General features: G+C 34.9%; 1 protein-coding gene across 4 annotated transcripts in view; it reads right to left on the bottom strand.

Annotated features, from left to right (window-relative positions):
• The window catches only part of ODAD2 (outer dynein arm docking complex subunit 2), a 199,421-nt gene that overhangs the window by 49,712 nt on the left and 124,497 nt on the right, over positions 1-25,212 (bottom strand). For 3 of the 4 annotated variants that reach the window (XM_081142035.1, XM_081142034.1, XM_081142036.1), the window contains one exon: positions 674-862. The exons of the other annotated variant lie outside the window; for it this stretch is intronic. In XM_081142035.1, the coding sequence (XP_080998161.1) occupies positions 674-862 (189 nt within the window). The remainder of the gene's footprint in view (positions 1-673; positions 863-25,212) is intronic. 4 annotated transcript variants of the gene reach the window in all.

Genomic DNA, 25,212 nt, shown 5'->3' with positions numbered 1-25,212 from the left:
ATTCTTTATGACATTATATCCTTCTCTTTGTGTGTAACTAATTGTACAAGGATAATTAATTATATAAGGATACAGTTTTCTGTTTATGAATTGTACTGTTCTCTTGATTCAGGCAACAACTTGGTGTCCTTACCTGAATCTGGTGGATAGTCTTAGGAACTCAGTATTAGCTGGCCTTTCCAGACCAAGCATCCTTCCAATGATTGAATTTCTGCTCTATGACTTTTTTGCCAAGTGGTGGTGGTCCAGGCTATGCTCAGACACCCCTGGTCATGATGAAGTCCTCATCTCTCAAGGTCACTTATTCTATCTGACACAGCTCTGGATAAACAGTACAGTGACTGCCAAAGTCTCCTAGCTCAAGAATGCAGTCAATCCAAGCTTGCTAAGCTGGGAGAGGCACATTTAATTTCTAAAGTTGGCATGAACAATTATCTTAAGTATAATAATAATGATGTGAAAATTATAGCACTGTACTTTAAAGTTACCTTAAAAGATACTTTAACATGTATTAGTCTCAGAGAAATGAAATGAATGAACCAAAATCTTATACTTCATAAGTGATGGATATTAAACTTGGACCCAGGTGTCTGATCTTAAAACACATTGTTTTTGCCTCTACACCATATCTTATGGCAATATGCATTTAAAATAAAAAAGACATATTACTTACTGTATTTGCTAGCTTGGACAATAAAGGGACAACCCCATGATCTGTAATAACAGCTAAATTTTCTTGATCTTTTGCTATATTGGTAATAGCAGCACATACACTTGCCAAAACTTCTTTATTATCTGATTTCAGTAAATTGACAACAAGCTCCAAACCACCAACAAAGGAACGAACCATTTCTCCAGCATCCTAGAAATGAACAAAAATAAAGATGCCAATAATAAACTTAAATTTAGCATTTTTAAAAGCAAAAAGTAATGATAAAACTGTAAAGTAGACCTGTGCCATTAAAAACAAATTCAGTTTATTTCTGTATTTTTCATAATTTCTCTGTATTTATGTATAAAGTATGTGTGTATATAGACATACATACACACAAATCCGTTTCAATGAATATTTATTGAACAACTATTATATGAGTCAGTGTACTAACTATTGGAGATGTAGAGGTTAACAAAATACAATTGAATCTTATAATTTGCAGTAGTTATGTTCTATAAAATCATCATAAAGTAGAATAATTGAATACTGAACCAATACTCCTAAGGGAAATACAGGGTTAGGTTCCTGCAAAGCTGTTCTTCTGTTTAAAGGCATCTTATTTCATATTTTGTTTTTCTACTTTTTATTGAATTTATTGGGGTGACACTGGTTAACAAAATTATACAGGTTTCAGGGGCACAATTCTATCACACATCATTGAACAAAGTGAACTAACAAGCACAATAAAGACAGACTCATAGAGAGCAGGCTGACAGCTATTGGGGGGGGGGGTGCTGGGCTTGGGGGGAGTGGATGGATTGAGCGAAAAAGAAAAAAAGAGAAAAACTCATGGACATGGACAACAGTGTGCTGACACTCAAGGGGAAGGGGGTGGGGGGAGGTGGAGGAGGGTATAGGGAGGATAGACAGAGGCTTGATTTAATTCATTGACATTGAACTCATGGAAAACAAACTATAACCTAAGCTTGAACGAAGCTTATTTAACACACATATTTCCTCTGTAAGGCACATTACAGCCTTCTTGTGCTTAGAAACACTAGAGAGCAATTTAGCACTATTCTTGTGGGCCATTTTAAATGGTAAAGTCATTTTTAAAATCCCCACAAAAATGTGAAAAATGTGGCACTAAGTAGACTACAAAATGCATGCTTATTAATAGTATGAGAGCTGAAACAAGAAGGCAGAGCATCATCTTGTTCGCCCTCAGCTGAGAACATGAGTATTGGGCAACTCAAATTTTTCCAAGAATGATCAAAAAAGTGTCATGAATATTAAATTTGCAGTTACAAAAAAATTTTAGCAAGTAGATGAATTCCTGAAAAGATTCTTAGTTATATATTATTAGTTATAAAAAAATGTTAGCAATTAGGTGAATGCCCAAGTGATTCAAATATGTGAATAATATGGATTGACTGTGTATACCCTTTTGCTATCATGTTGCTTACAATCTGTGGGGAACATGGGCATTAAGAAATTACAAGTTTAATGAACAGCCCTAAGGGAGAAGAGGTAAAGATTCTGCAAATAGCCCTGGCTGGTGTTGCTCAGCGGTTAGAGAGTCAGCCCGCACACCAAAGGGTCGCGGGTTTGATTCCCAGTCAAGGGCATATAACTGGGTTGCAGGTTCATCCTGGCAGTTGGGGTGTGTGCAGGAGGCAACAGATCGCTTCGCTGTTTCTCTCTCTTTCTCCCTTCCCCTCCCTCCCTCCCTTCCACTCTCTCTCTAAAAAAAAAAAAAAAAAATCAATGGAAAAAATATTCTCAGGTGGGGATTAACAACAACAACAACAACAAAAGATACTGCAAATACATCCAACAAGGGAACCTCAACTGGTGTGAAGATTCAAGGACTTCCTCCCAACAGGACCTTTGTAAACCAAGGCCTGACAAACCAGGGGGCCTCTGGGTGGAGGAACCATCATGAAATATAGATCTGAGAGTGAGAGAGAAGGTGACTTTTTCCTAGTTCACAATGGTTAGAGCATAAAACACAAAAGAGAGAATGGGGGGAGGGGAATGAGACTTAAGAGGTGAGATCTTGATGGGTCTTATAAGCCTTTGTAGAGAGTTTGGAGTTGCTTTTATGGGCAGTTGAAAGCCAGTGAAGAGGTTCAATTGTGGAGGGGTGTGAAGTGGGGAGGGGATTTTATCAATTTTGTTTCTTGGAAGCTCTTTCAAGATTAAAGGGCTGAAGATGGGACAAAGAGTGGTGCTGGGAACTCAGAGGCTATTTCACTGGTTCAGGTAACATGTAGGGATAGTTTGGATGAAGGTAATGGTCTAGGCCTAGAGAGAAGGGGGCAGATTAGAGGGCTGATTAGAGAAGATAAAGACAAATGACTCGATGATGATTCCCATGTTTCTGGCTTGACCTAGTGGTGCTAATGTTGGAAAGGCGGGTTTTGTTTTGTTTTCTTGGGGAAGGGAAAGGTGGTATTTGCTGTCAGAACACATAATTTGGATAAAGTGCCCATAAGCACTTATGTGGAGACATCCAAGAGTCAGGTGGATATATGGGTTTGGTCCTTAGGAAAGAAAACCAAGGCTGGCTGTGCAGATCCAGAAGTCATCAGCTTAAAGACTGTAACAAGTTAAGAACATGCAAGAGCAAGGAGTGGGACAGAGGAAGGCAGTTCCGGTGCTCTAGGTGTGTGCAGAGGAAAAGGGTTTCTGGAGGAACCTAAAAACAAATGGTTGAACAGAAATCCCACCTCACCTGATGTATGATGGCAGCTGTGTAGTGTCCACTAATTAGCTCTCAGATTATAGACATTAATATCTTTTGAGTGCCAAATAGACGCACTTTGCATAAACTTTTTTAGTTAAGCCTAAAAATAAAGATGCTAAGTAGATATTATTTCCATTTTAGATTTTAAAACTGAGGTTCAAAGCTGTTGAAGTTCATAAACTGGATTGTGTTCCTCATAAACGTAGGGTCCATGTTTTAGTAAACTTAGTGATCTTTATGCATCATAAATCTGATCATCTCATCCCATAGCCCTCAAGTCCTTCCATAACTGCCCCCTGCTCTTCAGATAAAACTCAAACCCACACGTGGCTTCCAAGCCCTTCACAGTGCACCCCAGGTTTCCCTGCCTCTCTTTCCCACCTTGATTCCCCTTCTCCAACTCCCCTCACACACTCTATTCCAGGGGCTCCCACAGGAGCCAATAATCAGAATCCTGACACTCATTCTTTGAGAATGTGATTTATTAAGGCTGGGGTGGGGGCTATAAAAAACATCTGGATTTCTAAAAACTCTCCTGGTGAGTCTGAATTTCAGCCGGTATTGGGACCACAGCTTAGGCATTAGTCCTTAAAGTTTCATGTCTTCAAATGTGCTACTTGCACATGTCTCCATGCCTTTACACGTGCCCCTTTTGTCTACTTTCCTGTTAGTTTGGGAATTCCTACACATCCTCAGCTACTAACTGAGGTACCATTTTCTTCAGGAAGCCTTTCCTGAACCTCAGGTCTGGGTTAAGCTGCTCCTACCTGGTTCTTCTATATTATAATAGCACTTACCACTGTATGCCATAGTGGCTTGTTTGCCTTTTACTTTGAACTCTGTTTCAAGAGTGTAGAAACTCTCTCTTATTCACTGTTGTTTGCCCAGTGTCTATGACAGTTTCTGGCAGTGAGTATATATGCTCAATTAACATTCATTGAATTTGATTGTATACAAATTTGCAGCTATAGAAGGAAACTTTCACTGAGGATACAACAAAAAAATAACTAAGCTTCTAGTACATGGTGAAGGAAGAACCAAGTCAGGGTCTTCCCAAGTGTAAGGGCAAAGAATCTTTTTCCCACAACTTGTTGCCTCTCCCAATTGCAATGGAAAATGATGTCAGCAATATTGTTAACCTTGTTCTCAATGTCAAATTTAAATACAATTTCTGATATTTAGGACACACTTCCAAATTATGATATATTAATAAAATTATCTAATTACCATTTTTTCTAAAATTCCACAATAAAGTTTTTATATAATGCAAAATAAATTATTATACTTTTAACTGTCTTCATCATTGTCACCTATTACACTTCTATGCATTAGGATTCAATCAAATCAAAAGAATGTAATTTAATCCAAATTATTGTAAAAAAAAAAAAAGACAAGTTGCAGATTTGAATCTAGATATGCCTGATCCCAAAGCCACTCTATAATATCACAATTATGTGAATCCTAACCACATACTTGGTCTGAAAAAAGTAAATACACATGTAAATTCAAAAGCAAAGACAACATCTCTTAGAATTTCAGGGAACTTCAAAAATGTAGCCTAAAAGCTCAACGTTTCTAAGAGATGTTATATGTGTCAGTAATCTAATATATTTGCCAGTTATGAAATTACTGAACAATTTTTTTCTCAAGAAAACTAGAGGAATTCTGGAAAGATGATGGTGGCATAGTTTTTATTTTTTAATTACATATGACATTCAATATTATTTTCTATTAGTTTTCTATTAGTTTCTATTAGTGTTTACACAATCATACACTTTTATAAATTGATCTCCCCGATATTTCAAGTACCCACCTGGCACCATACATAGTTATTAGAATGTTATTGACTATATCTCCTATGCTGTACTATACATCCCCATGATTATTCTGTAACAACCAATTTGTACTTCTTAAACCCTTCACATTTTTTACTAATCCCCCCAACCCTCTTCCCCTCTGGCAACCATCAGTCTGTTCTCTGCATCTATGAGTCTGTTTCTATTTTGTTTGTTCATTTATTTTTCTATTTAGATTCCACATATAAGTGAAATCATATGGTATTTTTTTTCTCTGACTGACTTATTTCACTTAGCATAATACCCTCTAGGTTCATTTATGCTGTCGCAAATGGTAAGATTCCATTCTTTTTTATGGTGGCTTAGTTTTTGAATCTCCCTATAAACAACTAGCTAGCAGAGCAAAACAAAAAAGGGACAGTGTATACAACAATACTAGGTGACAAGGTATCTTGACCAACCCCAAAATACAAGCAGATTGGGACAAACTACCAAGCACTATAAAATCCACATGTTCTAAGACAGTGCCAGAACCTACAGAGAAAAGGCTTAGAGAATGCCCTGAGAGCCAGGGAAACTGAATTGCCATTAGGTTTCACTAGAAAGCTCATAACAGCAACAGTAACTTGGAATAAACTTTTCAGACTCTGTTTGGTGGATAAGATGAAAAAAATGCTATCAGGTCTGATGGTGCTGGAACATACTGTAGGTCTGAGTTCTGTGAATTCTTAAAATTACAAACTGAAATCCTCTCCTACGACAAAGCCCTATTCTGAAAAGAAACTACTGAGGGCTGCATCCAAATTGAGCAAGACTAGGACAATGGGGTGAAGGAATGAGAGGGTCCAGATAAAAAGAGAGGAGGGGAACAGAGGAGTCTGAATCCGCTCTCCATCACTGTGAAAATAACAAAAATGGTAACCTGAGGACCATGAAATTAGAAATGCTACCATGTCTCACATCTCTCTCTAAAAGATCATCAAAACTCATTTCACTTAAACATAAGCAATAGAAAAATACTATAATCAATTTCCACATACAGTTATTATAATTACAAAATGAGCTAAAAGAATCACAGAAGCAATGAAATAAAAATATAAATTAGAATTATTAAAGCTCATAACTTATGTGATTAAGAAAAATATTTAGCCCGGCCGGGTGTGGCTCTGCGGTTGAGCATCGACCTAGGATCCAGGCGATCGGGGTTCGATTCCCGGTCAGGGCACATGCCTGGGTTGCGGGCTAGGCAGCCGATCAATGGCTCTCTCATCATTGATGTTTCTATCTCTCTCTCTTCCCCTCCTTTCCTCTCTCTGAAATCAATAAAGATATCTTTTTAGGAAAAAAAAATATTTAAAGAGAGGTGAAAAACATAAAGAATTAGAAATAAAAGAAACATTCTTTTGGAAATGAATAGTAAGCTAGAAGGAACACAAGGCAAAATAAACAATGAAGGCAATATCTTTCAATAAAAAGAAGATGTGAAAACTCCAAAATGATGGAAAAAGAGCTAACAAAAAATTCAAGAGAACAAGCAGGCAGAGAAGATCAAACATATGTATGGTAAGAGTCCCCAAGAAGGAAACAAAGTAATACAACAGAGTAAATTTTAAAAACTATAATTCAAGAAAACTCTCTCCTTAAATAATAAAACCTTAAAATATATTGAAAAGTCACTTTATATATCAGGAAAAAATTGGCCCAAAATGGACTAACACTAAGACATTTTAGTACAACTACTGGACTTGGATAAAAAAGAAAATAATTTCTTGGTCATCTAGGCAAAAAGACCAAGTCACTTCTAAGGGAAAGAATATGATATTACCCTTAGACTTTTCAATAGCAATGTTTTACGCACAGGGGAAGGAATAACATATGTAAGCTACTTAACAGATAACGTGAGCCAAGATTCTAAGATCCAGCCAAAATAGCCTTCAAGTCTCAAACTATCATAAACATGGAAGACTTCAGGGAATGCTGCTAACACAGGCCCTTCCTGAGGATCCTGCTTGAGAACGAGTGTCAGACCTCCAAAAAAACTAGAAAGACATTGACAAAAGGACTGCTGAGTTCTTATAATCCTCTCCTGGTGCTTCATTTTCTTCCTTCTTTTTTTATCCTTACCCAAGGACATGTTTATTGTTCAGAGAGGGAGAGGAAGGGAGACAGACAGAGAGAGAAAAAAAAAATCTATGTGAGAAAGAAACATCCAACTAGGGATGGAACCCACAGCCTCGACATGTGCCCTGACTGGGAATTGAACCCTCAACCTTGGGTGCATGGGATGATGCTACAGTGAACTGAGCCACCTGGCCAAGGCTGGTGCTTCATTTTCTTCAGGATAAGGTCTCAGTCATTTTCCTGTCTGGCCCAACCTCATCCTCTTATTTCCTAGTATAGTCTTTTGCATAAACTATACTCCAGCTTCTAGGATTACTGTTGTTCCCTATAATGTCATGTTTTTTACATCTTTAACTATGTTGTTTTTGGTTTTTTTACCTGGATGCCTTTCTAAACTCCTACCCAGCCCTGAAAACTGACTGAACTTTTAATACATCTTTTCTTTTTAAGGTCATAGAAATCTTTCTTTCTTTCTTTTCTTTCTTTCTTTCTTTCTTTCTTTCTTTCTTTCTTTCTTTCTTTCTTTCTTTCTTTCTTTCTTTCTTTCTTTCTTTCTTCTTTCTTGTGAACATTAATATTCACTTTTTTGCATTACAGTTCTATGACTTCTGTCAAACACGTAAGTAATGTAACCACCAACACAATCAAGATATAGAAGAACTCTTCCATCACACCCAAAACTCCCTCATGTTATCCTGTCAGAATAAATACTTTTTCCTACTCTCAATCCCTGGAAACCTTTTATCTATTTTCAGTCCCTATATTTTTACCTTTTCCAGAATGTCTTATAGATGGAATGATTATGGTATGAAGCCCTTTGAATCTAGCTTCTAACACATTTGAAATTAAGCCATGTTGTTGCACGTAGCTGTACTCTACCCATTTTTATTGCTAAATCACATGCTATTTTGTGGATGTACCACTGTTTATTTACCAGATGAAAGGTATTTGGTTTGTTTCCATATTTTTAAAATTATGAATAAATTCTCTATAAACTTTCATGAACAGGCTTTTCATCTGAGGATACATTTTTCTAAGTAAGTAGGAATGGTTAAGTATCTAGCTCATAACATCCACTTACTATCCTTTCAGTATTTGTAGGGTCTATAATGATGATCTCACTTTTTTTAATCCTTGATACTGGTAATTTGTATCTTCTCTCTTTTTCTCTTAATCAAAGTAAATAGAGGTGTATCAATATTACTGATTTTTTCCCCAAGAACCAGCCTTTTATTTTTTTCTATTGGTTTTTCTTCTTTTAATTTCATTAATATTTTCTCTTAACTGTTATTTCCTTCCTTCTATGTATTTTGGGATTTATTTGCCCTTCTTTCTCTAGTTTTTAAAAACTTAGATAATATTTCTTTAATGTAGGTCTTTAATGCTATGAATTTTCCTCTAAGCAGTGTTGTGGATGCATTCCACAATGTTTGATACACTGTGTTTTCATTTTCGTTCAATTCAAAATATTTTCTAATTTTCTTTGTGACTTCTTTTTTGGTTCATGGTTATTTAGAAGCATGTTTTTAGATTTCGAAACATTTGCAGATTTTCCAGCTTTCTGCTATTGAGCTCTAGTTTAATTTTATTATGGTCAAAGAACTGCCATAATTTTAATTTTTATGATTTCTTAAGGTTTGTTTTATGTCTCAGAATATGGTCCAGCTTAGTGAATGTCCCAAATGCACTTTAAGAGAATGCGTATTCTGCTGTTGTTGGGTGGAATGCTAAATTATTATCAGTTATGTTTAAATTGGTTGGTATAGTTGTTTAGGTCTTCTATATCCTCACTTATTTCCTAATTTTCTATTGACAGCAAAGAAAGAAGTGTTGAAATTTCAAACTATACTGAATTTTTCTATTTCTCCTTTCAGTTCTATCAGTTTTTGCTTCATAAAGTTTGAAGCTCTGTTTTTAAGTGATCTAGAGATTTCATATTAAAATAGAATAGTGTAAGTGCTACAGACAAGTAAAAACAATAGAATTCTCTATGCTTTCCTGTTTAAGAAGTAACTTTAAAAACAGAATTGTCTTCATGCATAGACCATGTAGGCAGTTTCTTTCGTTCTGTCCTTTAGACTAATTTGGTGGTTCTTGGACTTTAAAGTTAAAACTTCTACAGGACTGTAGACTGTGGTACTGCATGTATACTGCGTGGACAATCTCAGGAGTATATAATGATAAACTGAACTTTATCTTATTTTTTCTTGTGTACTCATTTTAGAGCCCAACCTCCTATAAAAATGCACCTTAACTTTATTTTCTTTCTCGATTCTATTTGGCAGTATTCAAATCAAAGGTTACTTCCTCAGCCAAATTTCTATGAACTACTTTTTTTTCCCTAGTAGATTAGACTCAACTTCTGTATCTCTTTAATCTCATCTCTCATGATACCAAAAATCTATTATATTTGCTACATCTATGGGCTTCCTTCCAAAAATAACTTAACCATCTGTTTCTCCATTGCTCATTCTTATTTTTTATTTTTAAAATTTTTTAATCCTCACCCAAAGACATGCTTAGAGAGACAAAAAGAGAGAGAGAGAAAGAGAGAGAGAAAGAAAGAGAGAGAGAAACATCATTGTGAGAGAGAAACATCCATTGGTTACCTTCCGTATGTGCCCCAGCCAAGGATCAAACCCACAAGCCAGGTATGTGCCCTCACTGGGAATAGAACTGGCAACTATTTAGAACACAGGACAATCCTCAACCAACTGAGCCACTCTGGCCAGACTATTGTCCTTTGTTTTTTTAAAAAAATTATTTTTCAATTACATTTGGCATACAATATTAGTTTCAGGTGTACAACATAGTGATCAAACATTTATATACCTTGTGAAATGATCACTCCAATAAGTCTAGGACCCATCTTACACCATACACAGTTATTACAATATTATTTACTATATTCTTTATGCTGTACTTTACATACTATTATTAAACTGTCAATTTGTACTTCTTAATCCCTTTCACTTTTTACTCCCAGTCTCCCAGCCCCCCTCCCATCTGGCAACCATTAGTTTGATCTCTGTAATACATTTTTAAAATAGCAGTTTAAATAACATCTCTTCCACGCTTTTCTTCCCACTCCCATTCTCAGTATTGGTCATTCCCCTCTGTATTCTTATAGATATTTTTCTCCAAAATCTATTTCTTCATCCCCCTGTGTTTGCCAAGCCTTGATTTTTTGGGGTGTCTGTCACACACAAGAATCAGGAGACACTGCCCCTATACCCCAGAGGTCATCTTTGACTAGACTAAGCCTATTCTGAAAGTCTCATTCCCTTTGTCAATTATTTGTTTAGGGGTGGGCTAGATAGGGCCCAATTATGGCCAGTGAGTTCTGAGAACCTATCTCCTAGGAATCTTCTGGAACAGTTTTCCTATTTATAATAAGGAATAATCACAGGCCACACCGAGACTGGCAGAACAGAAAGGAGAAAATAGCCTGGGGCCTTGATGACACTGTTGAGCTAAAATCCTAAACTAATCCTAAAATCTGATTTGGGCATTTATCTATAGCCATTTTTTATTATATTATAATTATTTTCTCATGGGTCCATTCCCCATTAATTTGTGAGTTCGTCCAGAAGAGACCCCTGGCCTTGTTCTTTGATTCTCCCTTGGAATATACTCTATGTCTATCACTCAGTGGACTTTCAATAAATGTGTGTTGAATTATGAAAAAATAAAAGGAATAAGGGGACTAAAACCTTAAGATACTTAACCACAGTCACAAGCACTAAAGAGAAAAGAACATTAGCTTTGTAAGATGGAATATAAATTGATAAGATCAATTTACCCTCACAGTCTAGGAGCTTCCTGATTCTCCTGCTGCTTTATCAGTAGCCACAGTAAATCACAGAATTGGCACCATACTGGGAAAAATAACAAAAGTGATCACATCTGCCTCTGATCCAAGAACTTCCTAAGGTACATGGTATGATGTACAGGGAGCCAAAGTCTCAATGAGATCATGGGCATGGCGCACTGAGGCCTTGTAATGTTTACAATCTGTGGGACAGTGAAATGTTAAGACTCAAGCCTACAGACCTCTCCAAAGTTTGTTTATTTGTTTTGAAGGTGAGACTTCTTTCTTTCCTTCTTTTTTATTTTTCTGTTTAAAGATTTTAAACATATGACATCGTGCTTCACATAGTTTCTATGGAAAGGGAGGCAGAATATTTGAGGATGGAAAAAGTAATTACTCTGCCAAAACTGTATTTCACTAATGCTAAGCAACTGGGAAAATTCACCACATTTTCCACCTTCTCACATATCTTAAAAACTAGTCTTTGCCAATTTCACTACTGGTACAATATGGGTTATACACAATTCAAATTTTCATCTATAAGGGAAAAACCCTTACCACTAATAGTAATAACAACAGAAGCCTACATTTTTGAAGTTTACAAAGGACTTTCACACACATATCTCATCTCATCCTCATAGCTCTGCCTTAAAGAGGCACAGGCATCCCCATTTTATAAACGGGAAGGTTCAAGTTCATGAACAGTTAGTGACAAAACTAAAAATCAGTGTTAGATTTCCTGATTTCTCATTTAGTGTCTTTTTACTATACACTATGGGCTTAAACTTGTTGAAAGTACCAACAATTATATTTATCATATTAAAACTTAGTTTATAAATGGTGAGAAGAATCTTCACAATTTAGAGGATTAACAATTCTAAGAGATGGAGCTAACTTGCCAATGACATTTCCTAAGACAAATAAAAACAGTAATTGAAAAAGCGAGTATGAGACACCTTCATACTGCTAGTAAAGTAAAGCTTGAATGGTTGAATATAGAAAAAGGTGTTAAGTTCAAATTAAACAAAATTAGGTCAAATACACAAATAAGATGAAGAATATGAAGTAGCAAAACACATTTGATTAAAATTTAACTCATAGGAAAATATTAAGACACTGTTTACAGATTAATGAACGGAATAGAAAACTGGATATTCTGGTAATAGTGCAATTAAACTAATGGGTATGACACTCCCTCTCTTGCCTTCAGCAAAAATAACTGGGAGTTTTCTGATGAGGTGAGATAAACATAATGCAACTTTAAAACACACATAAGCAAGCACAACATGACTTATGACAAAATTTTTTATCCAGAAGAGATAAAAAATCCAGCTTTGTGCATGTAGAGATCATACAATGCATAATATAGTATTCGGAAAAGATTTTAAAATAGCACAGTGCATATAAAACATTTTAAAAATGCTACATTCACATTAGAATAACATGTCAAGAAACCAAAACTAAACAGGCAAATCTTGTTCTAAAAGTATATTTAGTAAGTTAAAATTCTAAATACAACCTATATTCAGGGTGGGACAAAAGTAGGTTTATAGTTGTGAGTACACAAAACACAGAGATTTATTCTTATATTATTATTTATTAATTATTGCATCATTTTCCATATGAACAACTGTAAACCTACTTTGTCCCCAGCCTGTATACTCAAGGAAAACAAACTGTGTGGCTCTGTCACAATAAGATCCTTGTTCTGTTCCTAGTAAACAAGTCCTACAACTTTAAATAAATTATATATATATCTGACTTAGAATTACTTTACACTTTCCAATGTAGTTCTTCAAAAATCAAAGTTAGAACATCAATTACTACCCTTTTGCTTCTGAACTGCAGAAAAAATAAATTTCAGGTAAAATAAATGATAAAGTCCTCATAGTCTAACATAGCATATACTTTGAGGATAGCTTTATCCCATTAAATCAGAAGAAAAATAAGGAAAATAAATTTAATGTGTCTGACTTTTTCTACTTCCCTAGCTTAATTTAAGAGAGTTTTCTTAAAAATCACAGGCAACTGTGATTTTTACATTTTACTATATCCTGTGTTGATTCTGCTTTAGATGCAATATTCTGTTAATAGGGTGGTCTAAATTGTGAGGCACTATTGTGTATACAGAGGCTCATAGAGTTAATTAAATGACATTCTTAAGCAATGATGTATTTGAAAGAAGTTTATAAGAACAACAGGTGCTAAACAAATTGAATTCACATTATTATAAAATAGCTATTATTTATAAAAATATGTGTGTATATATGCAATTATATATACATAATTTTTAAACTTTTAAACAGTATATATATTTAATTTTTCCCCACTTGTACTCAGTAACCCACAGATTAAGGTAAGTAAAGCAATTGCCTGTTAAGATCCAATCAGATGCACCTGAACAGTGCTAAAAACATTTAAAACCATAATCTAGACAAAAAAAATTCAACTTTATGAAATAGTATATTAAGAAAGCCAAAAACAAAACAGAGTCTTCAATTATGAAGAGACTGTTTTGCAAAAGTTTACTTGTTGGGTCTGTTACATCATATTTTTGTAAAAATATGTGGTTAGCATATGAGTTCAGCAGATAAGAGTCCATTCAACTCATAATGAACCTGAACTGTAACATTATGCTAACTATAACTAATCCTCATTTTCATGAATGTTCTCATATTTGAAGCCAGGTATCTGGTTTCCTTTGACTAATTTTCATATTAAATGGTTTTTTATAAGTCTCATTTAATAGTATCAAAGTTTCTTTTAAAACATACCCAAAGATTAACACAGCATTCCAGATATGGTCTGACTAGGGCAGAGTGTAACAGAATTCTTATCTTCTGTGATCTAGAAACAGTACTTCTGCTAGTGTGGCCAACTGCATGCACTACTTCAGCAATCACATTACCCTATTTGTTCACATTAAGTTTTGAACCAGCCAAAATCCCAATATCTTTTACAAGTGAATTGCTACTATACACTCAGGATTCCCACATCCTGCACTTATGGGAATGCTAGCAAAATTAGGTTGAACAACTGCCAGAGGAAAGAGGTAAACTTTTAGATGTAAATTTCACAAGGTGAAATTTATCTGTTTTTATATATTACTTTGAGAAACCAAGCAAGCTGTCTGGATTTTTGAAGTGAAAAATGTACCTAAATATTCTGATGTTAAAATAAATTCCTTAGGTATAGTTTTTCCTTAGGTAAAAAATATAGTTTTTAAGACAGCAGTTCTCAAACTTTCTTGCACATGAAAAGCACCAGGGGAATTTTTAACATTCCCTAAGCCCAAGGTGCACCCCATACTAATTACATCAGAATGTATTTGGTGGGAGCCAGCATCCATAAAGATCTCTAGGTGATGCCAATGTGCATCAAAGTTTGAGAACCACTGGCTTAAGAGTTTAAGTCATACAGTGAGAATACCTGGGGCATATCCCAGCTTCATCACATTTTAACTCTTTGGGCAAGCTACTTAACTTCTCTCTAAGCTTCAATGTCCTCATCTGTAAAACAGAACTAATAATAGTATTTATTTCTTAAGGGTTACTCAGGGGATACACATAAAGCATATAACAAGGTGTCTGGAATATGATAATAGCTGTTATTAGTAGTATTTTCATATTATTTTGAGAACGTATTTGTTACCAATAGTTTACACAACTAAAATATCAACTTAATAACCACTTCAAATGTATCTGATTCCACATATCATTCACCCTTGTGAATGTTCAATATACATAACTCAGGTAGCAATAAATATTTTACTACATATTCGAACCTGTTTTAAAATTTCAGAAAGAATGAGTTGGTAAAAATACAACTTTGTCATTAGATAATAAATCTTATGTTTATTTATAGCATCAAAACCACTTTCATTTATACATTCATTCATTTATTTATTTGACAAATTAGCAGCCTCAGAAATGTAAGGTACTATATTTTGTTGTTGGATTCAAAATGAGTAAGATCTAGACTGGTGGTTCTCAGCTCTGTTTCATATAATAATCATGTGAGTTGATTTCTTAGAAATATAAATGCCTAGGCCTCAATCTCAATATACAGAACAGGGATAGGGCCCTTGCATGAGAACATTATTTTTAAGTTCTGAAGGTAATGTGTAACCAGAGTGGAGAACAACCAGTCTGGATAATTATCCAATTGTGTTGTTGTTACTTCCAAAATCATAGTAGCATCATTGTAAAAACAATGAACTCAAAGGCCCATATTTAGTTTAAGAATAAACAGAGGCAAAGCCTCTGATCATGATCCTCTATGACCTGATCCTCTATAATCTGATCCTGTATAACAACAATGGAAATACTGGGCAAAAATGGCAAAATCAACTTTTTCAGAACTGTCAGAATTAATGAAAAGCTATGTGAGTGTTTATTCAAGAAAAATGGCTGAATCTCAGTAAGAAAAGCGAGCTTTATATCATTTTAACTTTTCTTATTCCTATATTCCCACCCCCAGTTCTGCAGTAGCCTTGAAAACCAGGAGCATTGAAATCATGGTATCTAGGAAAACAAGCAACCTAGCAGCCACAGGAGGAAAAGAATGGGTTTGGAGGTCCTCAAAAAGCCCCATTCCAACAGAATAATCACTGTTTAACCTGAATGGCAACATCCAGGACAAACTCCAAAAGGTGTGTCTTTTACCTCAGGGCTCACTCAATGAGGAAAGTCTATCGGTGGCAATTACTTCACATAATAGGTGTCTGAGATGTTGATACCAGCTGGGACAAACAAGAGGTTGGTCCAAAACCATTAAAAGGAAAATCTTGAAAATGAGATGTCTATAGAGGGCTTTGAAAAACTCCAACATATTTGGAGGATCTAAAATGCCATGTGCAAGCACAGGGTTATGCACATCCAAAAGAGACCTGAAAGAGCCCTAACTGCTCACTCTGACTGACAATGAGGCTCCAGGAAAGCAGAAATGAAGGGTAAGACAGAGTTGTAAACTGTTGGAGTATTCAATGTGCACCATAAAATGCACATAGAGCCCCTCACCAAAGGATGAGAAACACAATGTTGCAAGGCATTTAAGAAAATCTGTCGTCCTGGCAAGTGTTCTCCGTGGTTAGAGCTTTGGCCTGTGCACCAAAGGGTCATGGGTTCAATTCTGGGTCTAGGGCATGTACCTGGGTTGCAGGTTCCATCCCCACTCCAGTCAGGTATGTGCTGGAAGCAATCAATCAATATGTCTCTCTCACACATTGATGTCTCTCTCTCTCTCTCCCCTACCTTCCCTCCTTTCCACTTTCTTTAAAAATCAGTGAAAAAAATATCCTTGGGTGGGAATTAACAAAAAGACAAAAAAGAAAATCTCTGTCAACTCAGAGAGCTCAGTGGCCTCAGTGACAAAGAATATAGACATAGTAGAATTAGTCCATGAATGTCACTAACAAACAATAGTAAAACAAGAACAAAAGCAACAACATAACCCCCAAGAAGGGGAAATCTGATTCCCAGACTTTCTACATTATATTATTTAAAATACTAATTTCCAACAAAAAGTTATGGAGACATACAAAGAAATAGCAAAGAATGTACCAAAGTATGCCTCAGGGAAAAGAAGTCAGTCAATAAAATCTGACCCTAAGGAAGCCTGTACAGTGTTGGGCTTACTAGATAAAAATTTTAAATCAGTTGTTATAAATATGTTCAAGGAACTGTGCCTAAACAATTAAAATTTGATAACAATGTATCAGGAAGTAGAGAATATCAATAAAGAGATTTAAATTATATTAAAAAAGAATCAATTAGAAATACTATACTTTAAAAGTACAATAACTGAAACAGGAACTTCACTAAATGGGCCCAATAGCAGATCTGAGCAGGCAGAAGAGAGACTCAGTAAACTGAAAGGTAGGTCAATTCATATTACCTAGTCTAAGGAGCAAGAAAGAAAGAAAAATGAACACATTCTCAGGGACCAGCAGACACCAATATACATATATGGGAGTTCTGGAAGAACAAGAGAGAGAGAAAGGAGAAGAAAGAATATTTGAAGAAATAATGACAAAAGCTTTCCAAATTTGATGAAAAACTTTAACCTATATATTCAATATCTTAATGAATTCCAAATAGGTTAAACCAAGAAATATACACCTAGATACATCATAGACAAACAGATAAAAGACAAAAAGAGAATCTATAACCCATCATATACAAGAAAACTTCATCAAAATCAGTAACTACAAACCCACAGCTAATATACTTAATGGTGAAAAAAGGCTTTTCCTCTAAGACCAGGAAGAAGACAATGCCCACTCTCCCTGCTTATTTTCAACATTATACTGGAAGTCCTAACCAGAGCAATCAGATAAAAATAAATAAAAGGCATTCAAATTGGAAAGGAAGAAGTAAAACTGTCATTATTTGCAGGTACATGTTATATAGAGATAACCCTAAAAATTCCACCAAAAAAACTATTAGAATAAGTGAATTCAGTAAAGTTGCAGGATACAAAATTAATATACAGAAATTTGTTGCATTTCTATATACTAATAATGAACTACCAGAAGGAAATTTTAAGAAAATAATTACAATTTCATCAAAAAGAATAAAATACCTAGGAATAAATTTAACTAAGGGGATAAAGACTTGTACTCTGAAAATTGTAAGACATTGAAGAGGACACAAATAAATGGAAAGATATACTATGCTCATAAACTGGAAGAATTAACATTGTTTAAATGTTGATACTATCCAAAGCAATTCCTATCAAACTATCAATGGCATTCTTCTTAGAACTAGAACAATAATCCTAGGATAAACCTAAAGAGATCCATACTGAGACACATTATAATCAGACTGCTGAAAAGACAAAGAAATAAAAAAATCTCTAAGTTGGAAAAAATAGTAAAATTATCTCTGTTCACAAATGGCATGATCTTAAATGTAGAAAAACTTAGATTCCAAAATAAACTGATAGAATTAATAAATGAATTCCGCAAAGTTTTAGGAGAAAAAAATCAACATGCAAAAGTTTGTTTCTCTACACTTAATGAACAATCCAAAATGGAAATTAAGAAAACAGTGCCATTTATGATAGCATCAAAAAGGAAAAAATATGATGGCAACTAAATGGTGTTTGTAGCATTTTTATCATACAGTAGATTCCATCCATTCACTATACTTTTCTAACTAGTTGTCCTACATGCAAGTACATGTTTTTAATGTTGTCTGTCTTCTGTGCTGTTCCTGTAAGTTTGCTATTAAAATACATTAAGCTCTTAAAAAAAAAGGAAAAAATACATAGAAGGTAATTTAGACAAAAAGGCAAAAGACTTGCACACTGAAAATTACAAAACACTGCTGAAAGAAATTAAAGACACAAGTAAATGGAAAAACATCCTGTATTCATGGATTGGAATACTTAACATTGTTAAGAGGTCAATACTACCCGTAGTGATCTATAGATTCAATATAATCCCTATCAAAATCCCAGCAAATTTTTTTATGTGGAAACAGAAAAATCCACCCTAAAATTCACATATAACCTCAAAGTAGCCAAAACAAAAAACAAAGTTGGAGGTCTCACATTTCCTGATTTCAAACTTACTGCAAAGCTACAGTAATCAAAACAGTGTAATAATGACATAAAAACAGACATGTAGGCCAATGGAATAGAACAGACTCCCAGAAATAAACCCGTGGCTATTCTTTCAAGTTATTTTTAACAGTCATTTTGTCATGACCAAAGGCTCCCATGAACATTCAATGGGAAAAGGACAGTCTTCAACAAATGATGCTGGGAAAACTGGATATTCATATGCAAAAGAATGAAGTTGGGCTCTTACACTTTACCATATAAAAATATTAACCCCCTAGTCTGGTAGCTCAGTTGGTTAGAGTCATCCCCTGTATGCAAAGGTTGAGGGTTTGATCTCTGGTCAGGGCACATACAAGAAGCAACCAATGAGTTCATGAGTGGAACAACAAATCAATGTTTCTCTCTCTCTCCCTTTCTCTCTCTCTCTCAAATCAATAAATAAAATTTAAAAAAATATTAACTCAAAATGTATTAAAGATCTAATTGTAAACCCTGAACTATAAAACTCCTAGAAGAAAAAAATCCAAAGTACAATGTAGCTGAAGTCATGAGCATCCTGAGTTTAGGTCTAGAAGCAGGATAATAAGAGCATTTCAAATAAGGGGCCCAAATCTAGTTCACTTCTTGAAAACAGGGGTAACAAAAGGGCTTACACATTCATAAAAGGAGGCAAAAAACATTACTACTAACTGGTGCCTATGGCTATTTCTTGTGTGAAGCTGTGTGCCTAGAGAGATGAAGGGGCACAACCTAGGATTAGGAAATGGAGTCCCAGTCAGATGTCTGAGGCAATAAATTTTGAGATGGTGAAGTTTCTGATGATGAAGTGCAGTGTGTGATCCTGGGTGTTCCCGGCTAAGGCCGGCAGAATGATATGACTGATTTAATGGATGAGATTCTTTAATAAAGTAACTAATAATCAATAACAAAATGTACTTTCAAAATTAAATGGGTAAATGGTTACATAAGTAGCTAATTGTTGGCACATTTTATATATTACTATTTAGAATATAGGCTTTAATTGTAAATTTCCATTTTGTATGTTACATCTCTGTTAGTTCTACCCCTTCCTAGACTAGCAACCGCCACTGTAGCCGGCTTTGGAACTGGGCCTGAGAATCGTGGAATGGGAGAACAGTAGCAGAGGAGAAGAATCCAGGTGAAAGCAACAGATTTGACCTGTAGGTAGTGGTCCTTCCGGCTATGATCTGAAGAGAAGCTTCTTCACACCCTCACTTATGTTTTGGCCTTTCCTATCCCCACTTGAAAATCTATCATTCAGAAACAAATTCGTAATATAGTTCACTTTAATCTCTTAGGATTTTAGGAACTGGGGGCTAGGTGAGCAGCGCACTATGAACCATTTCATGAGTTAAAAATAATAGGAGACCCAAAATAGGCGGGCAGGAAAAAACCCACAAATTATATATTAAAGAGGTTTTAGATTTTTTAAAAATAGTGCACACTCTTTGGCACATTGTCGGACAGCTATACGTTCTAGGGCCCGAACTTGACCAAATCCAAGCTCATAAACGTGTTTATGGCAGGATTCTTAGTATGAAACTGCTCCCCCTACACAAACCTCCTCCAGGTTCTCTGTGGCTTACTGATTGGGCATGGCTCATTGGGCAGCTGAAGTTAAACAGAGAGCGATGTCAAATTCCTGTGCTGTTTGATCAGCTGTGTTCTGTCACACCTGTAGTCAGGAAGTTGGCCTCATCCACACTCAGCACTCAACATTCCTGACTAAAATTGCCCACGCTTGTATTTGGACCTCACAGAAATTAACTTGTTCTCTTCTCTTTGGACTAATCATTCTCAAATGTCTGGCTTCTCTGCTTGGAGCAAATCCTTAGGCCACTGTTTTTGAAATTGCTAAAGACTTTTTTCCTCCAAGATCAAAATTCAAAATCAGACATTATTTTCTAGACAAGTAGCAAAATTAAGTTTAAGAAGGTTACAAGGCAAATTATCTCATAGATATATTACTGATTTGAAAGAGAGATTATTTGAGTTTTCTTCCTAATTCTACAACTTACTTATACATTCAGGATATTTATTCTAAAATAAGAATACCTGTTACCTATAAATTTATAAAGAAGTGGTGATAATAAATTAATATGGATTATGTGAATCACTTCTTATGAAAAGGCAAAAAGTATTAACTTTTAATTTTTTCTTAATAAAAATATTTTAGTCATTAATGAAAGAAACAACTGAGAAAATTATTTTAAACACTTGCAACATTCACAGAAAGATATAATATAAAAATGAAATGATATTTTATATAAATGTTGGCAAAAGGTATGAAAATAATTGTAAGTGATATCACACAATTATACATTCTTTTATATGAGTTTCTGCATTTTTTTAATATCTCATTGTTCATGGAGCACAAATTTGAGTTGACTTTTGCAGCATTGAGTTTTGCTTCTTAAGAACAAAGAATTTAATACTACATGGATTTTTGCCAGATTCAGTTGTTGCATTCTTTACATCACAAGTTCCTAATACTAAACACCTGTTCAACCACTGTTTTTTTTAAAAAAATGTGTTTGATCATTCAGCTTGAAAGGAACAGCTTTTCACTTTCATTTACAAATCTCTCACACTTTTCACAAAGCAGTTATTTGTCTGCAAGCAAACTTAAGGCTCAGGAAATTTACTAAATAAGATCACTACAAAGGTCAAATCTTAGGATCTCTGTCTTTTTTAGCAATCTTAACTGAAAAACAACATAAACTTTTCTTAAGTCTAACCCAGAAAACACTTTAAATGGTACACTCTGAAATAAAAATTCAAAAAAATGCAGTGATTTTTTGTAATTAGTTCACTTTAATTCAGCCTTCTCTTCTTTAGTTCTTGATAGACTGAACACTGAGTAATTTTTAAACAAAAGATGCTTATTTTCTGTCTTAGATATGCCTTCAAGTTTTACACAAGACTATAAAACAGACTCAAATTTCACACACTGATTATCCAATCATATAAAAAAAGAACAGATAATTAGTAAGCTGGGAAAACATACCTTTTTCACTAAGTACATTTTCTTTATCAATGATAAGCTATCGAAAACTATTGAATACTTTCTCCAAAATGAAGGAAATTTTTAAGTTTCCTGACTGAACCACTAGTCTACTGGTGAAAGTGTAGGATACTACGAAAATCCTACAGTCTATTTGTTTATGCACATAATAACAAAATAATTACAATGCAAACTTACATAATGAATTTTTTTTGCCTCAATTATCGCATTATTCATTACTGAACTCTTTGATTCTGGTACTTGGTTGCCTGGTTCATTCACTGATAGGTAGCTTTAAATATTTCCAAACAGGAAAGGATGCAATAAATTCACTAGAAGTAATTATTACATCTCATTTTCTTCACAGATAGATCTGAAAATGTGTTCTAATATGTATGCTGTTAACAATATATAAAAAATGGATAACATCTGTTTCAAACAGTTGACATTTCACCATATCCATTCCACATAGACACATAGTGCACTTAGGTTTCACGATGCCTGACAGACTTGGCGGGACTCTGAAGGAGCAATAACTTGTCTGAAGACATGGCTTGTGCTTTCCTCCCATTTGCATCACTTAGCTATAATTGACAATGGCTGGTTTCTGCAGAATTACTGTCAGTGCCATTAATCCAGACAATACAGTTATTTCAAAATTATGCCAAATCCTACGATTCGTAAGTTAATAAGTCTAAAGTGATTTGCAAAGTAGCTTATGTAAAAAAAAAAAAAAAAGTGGAAATGCTTTCTTAAAAAGTAAAAGGCAAGTTTTCTTAGAAACTTGAGTATTTCACTTACCTGATTGGGGGAGGGGTGGGAAGGAGAAGGAAAGAATGGGCCAACATTTCTGGCAAGACCTCGTCTGGTTCTAATATTTTACTGCAAGCTGGGGACCCAGCATGCTTAAAACAAAACAAAACAAAACAAAACAAACAAACAAACAAAAACTTCCTGCCTCTACTCGCCCTCAGAATTTACAATCTTATTAGCAAGCAATTTTAATTCATGTGAAAAAAATATACAAAATTCTACTTGAAAATGCTAAATTGAATATAATCAAGTGGGATAAGTTTTGGGTGGTGATGTAAAATAAGATCATAAAGATACACAACCTACATACATATAGATATTTACAAGTATCTTGACCCATATTATTTCAGCTAATCTAAAAGGCAATCTATTATAAATGCACTATAATTTTACATCCCACCAAGGAAAATACTGCCCTCACACAATGACAATTATGAAACACATCCCTGAGGAAATATGCTCAAATTTTTATCAATAGGTCAGAGGTAACTATTTTATTTCCCTATGTGAAAGAACATTCTAGAAAGGCTCCAATGAAAGTTTCTTTAATCTAACCTAACTGTTTTTTATACACTGGGAACTTAATTGCATGAATGTTAAGAGGGGGGAAAAAAGGGCACACAAAATCTAACGTGTACCTGCACAGGGTTTGGCAAACAGTGCTAAATAAATGTTGTTGAATTAACAAAATTGTTTGATATGCCTAGAGATTAAAACATTGCAATTTTTAATTTTACTATATTCATGTATTGCCACAAAGCTCTTCAAGGCAAAATGAAAATTTAAATGTAAATGTTTATGAAGTATTAAACGCAGTCCAAATACTAATTATTAATATTATAACATTTTCCTCTCTGGCATCATTTTATATTTTGGGGCTTTCACACTTATGTAAAGGCAGCGAAGGAAAGTAACAGATGATGTTGTACCTCCTTGATTATAATATATAGGTGTAACTGAGAGAAAAGCTCATTGAACCCTTAGATTCCTGTGTCATAGGTTAAAAATTGAATCAAACACAAAACTTTATTTATTCTTGATTTGTGATTAATTTTTGATATAAGTGTTAAAAACCAAATAGATCAACAATTCATGGGTTTTAAATATTGATTTGGTTTAGTGTGAAAAGGATTAATCAATAAAGTGTAAAACATTGTTTAAAGCTTACTAAATATATATATGTATAATATATATATGTGTGTATAATGTGTGTGTGTGCATGTGTGTGTGTGTGTGTGTGTGTGTGTGTGTGTGTATCATGGCCCAAAAGTCTTAGTGTATTTCTATGCTGTAATCACTTCAGAAGTATAAATGCTTCAAAATTTGAAAATGAAATTATATACAGTTCATTTTCACTTATTTATTTATTCATTTATTTATTTTAATCCTTACTTGTTAGAGAGAGAAGGAGGGAAGGGGAAAGAGAGAGGAAGGGAGAGGGAGGAGAGAGAGAGAGAAAGAAACATTGATCGGTTGCCTCTTGTACATGCCTGGAGGAACAGAGAGCTGCAGGGCGCAGTCCAGCAGAGTGAGCAAAGCAAACAGTGACTGAACAGTGACAGAACTAACAGTAACTGAGCCAGCAGATGCCTGCCAGAGCTAATAGATCTGCCCTGCAACTGTCTACTGTCAGGCAGTGGTATTTCTGACAAAGAAACTGAACCACAGAGCCCTGCCCTGATCTCTTGGACTCCCAAAACTTGCCTCCCTCTGCCCTCAGTGTCGGGTAAGGAACATTTTATCTGTAAACCAAGAGCTATTGCAGTGGAACCACTGTTTCTCTCTGTGATTGATCCCCAGGTTTGATGCTTAGGGCTGGACCACACAGAGGTCCGGGTCACCATTATGGTGAGGGCAAAACAAACCCCACCCCCAAGCAACACACCCTATTGTCTGACAGAAGCCACAGAGGTCAAGTCTGGGATATTAAAGGGGCTAAAATATCTTGTGATTCAGCACCATCTACTGGAAAATAGTAGAAAGATCTCTTCAGAGAATGCTGCTATAGAAGGGACATTTATGCCTAGACAAAGGAGAGTAGCAAAAACCATGAATAACCACGGTAATGAGGATGATCAGAAAGAAAATGAAAAATTCCCAGAAAGTTAGCTGGAACACATGAAAACATGTGATATAAATGACAGAGATTTCAAGATTGCAGTTCTGAAAATACTCAACAAGATGTGAGAAAATACAGACAGGCAATTCAGTGCACTCAGAAAACAAATCAATGAACAAAACGAGTACTTTACAAAAGAGATTGAAACTTTAAAAAAGAACCAATCAGAAACCATGGAAATGAAGCATTCAATAAAGAAGATTAGAAATGAGCTACTGAGCATAGGAAACAGAGCCAACCAGATGGAGAAAGAACTGGTGATATTGAAGACAGAAATCTAGAAATGCAGAGGGAAGAAGAGAATGACCTGAGCAAAAAGAAAAATGAAAGAGCTCTACAAGAACTATCTGACTCCATCAGAAAAAGCAATATTAGAATAGTAAGCACTCCAGAGGGAGAGTGGTAGAAGGGAACAGAGAGCCTATTCAAACAAATAGTGGATGAGAATTTTCCAAATCTATGGAAAGAACTAGATCCTCAAATCTAAGAAGCAAACAGAACATCTAGTTACTTCAATCCAAAGAGGCCCCCTCCAAGGAAAATTGTATTAAAACTGT

This window comes from Miniopterus schreibersii, assembly GCF_964146895.1.
Source record: "Miniopterus schreibersii genome assembly, chromosome: 1".
NCBI lineage: Eukaryota > Metazoa > Chordata > Mammalia > Chiroptera > Miniopteridae > Miniopterus > Miniopterus schreibersii.
Note: the sequence above shows the minus strand (reverse complement) of the source record. Positions and strands in the feature narration are given on the sequence as shown.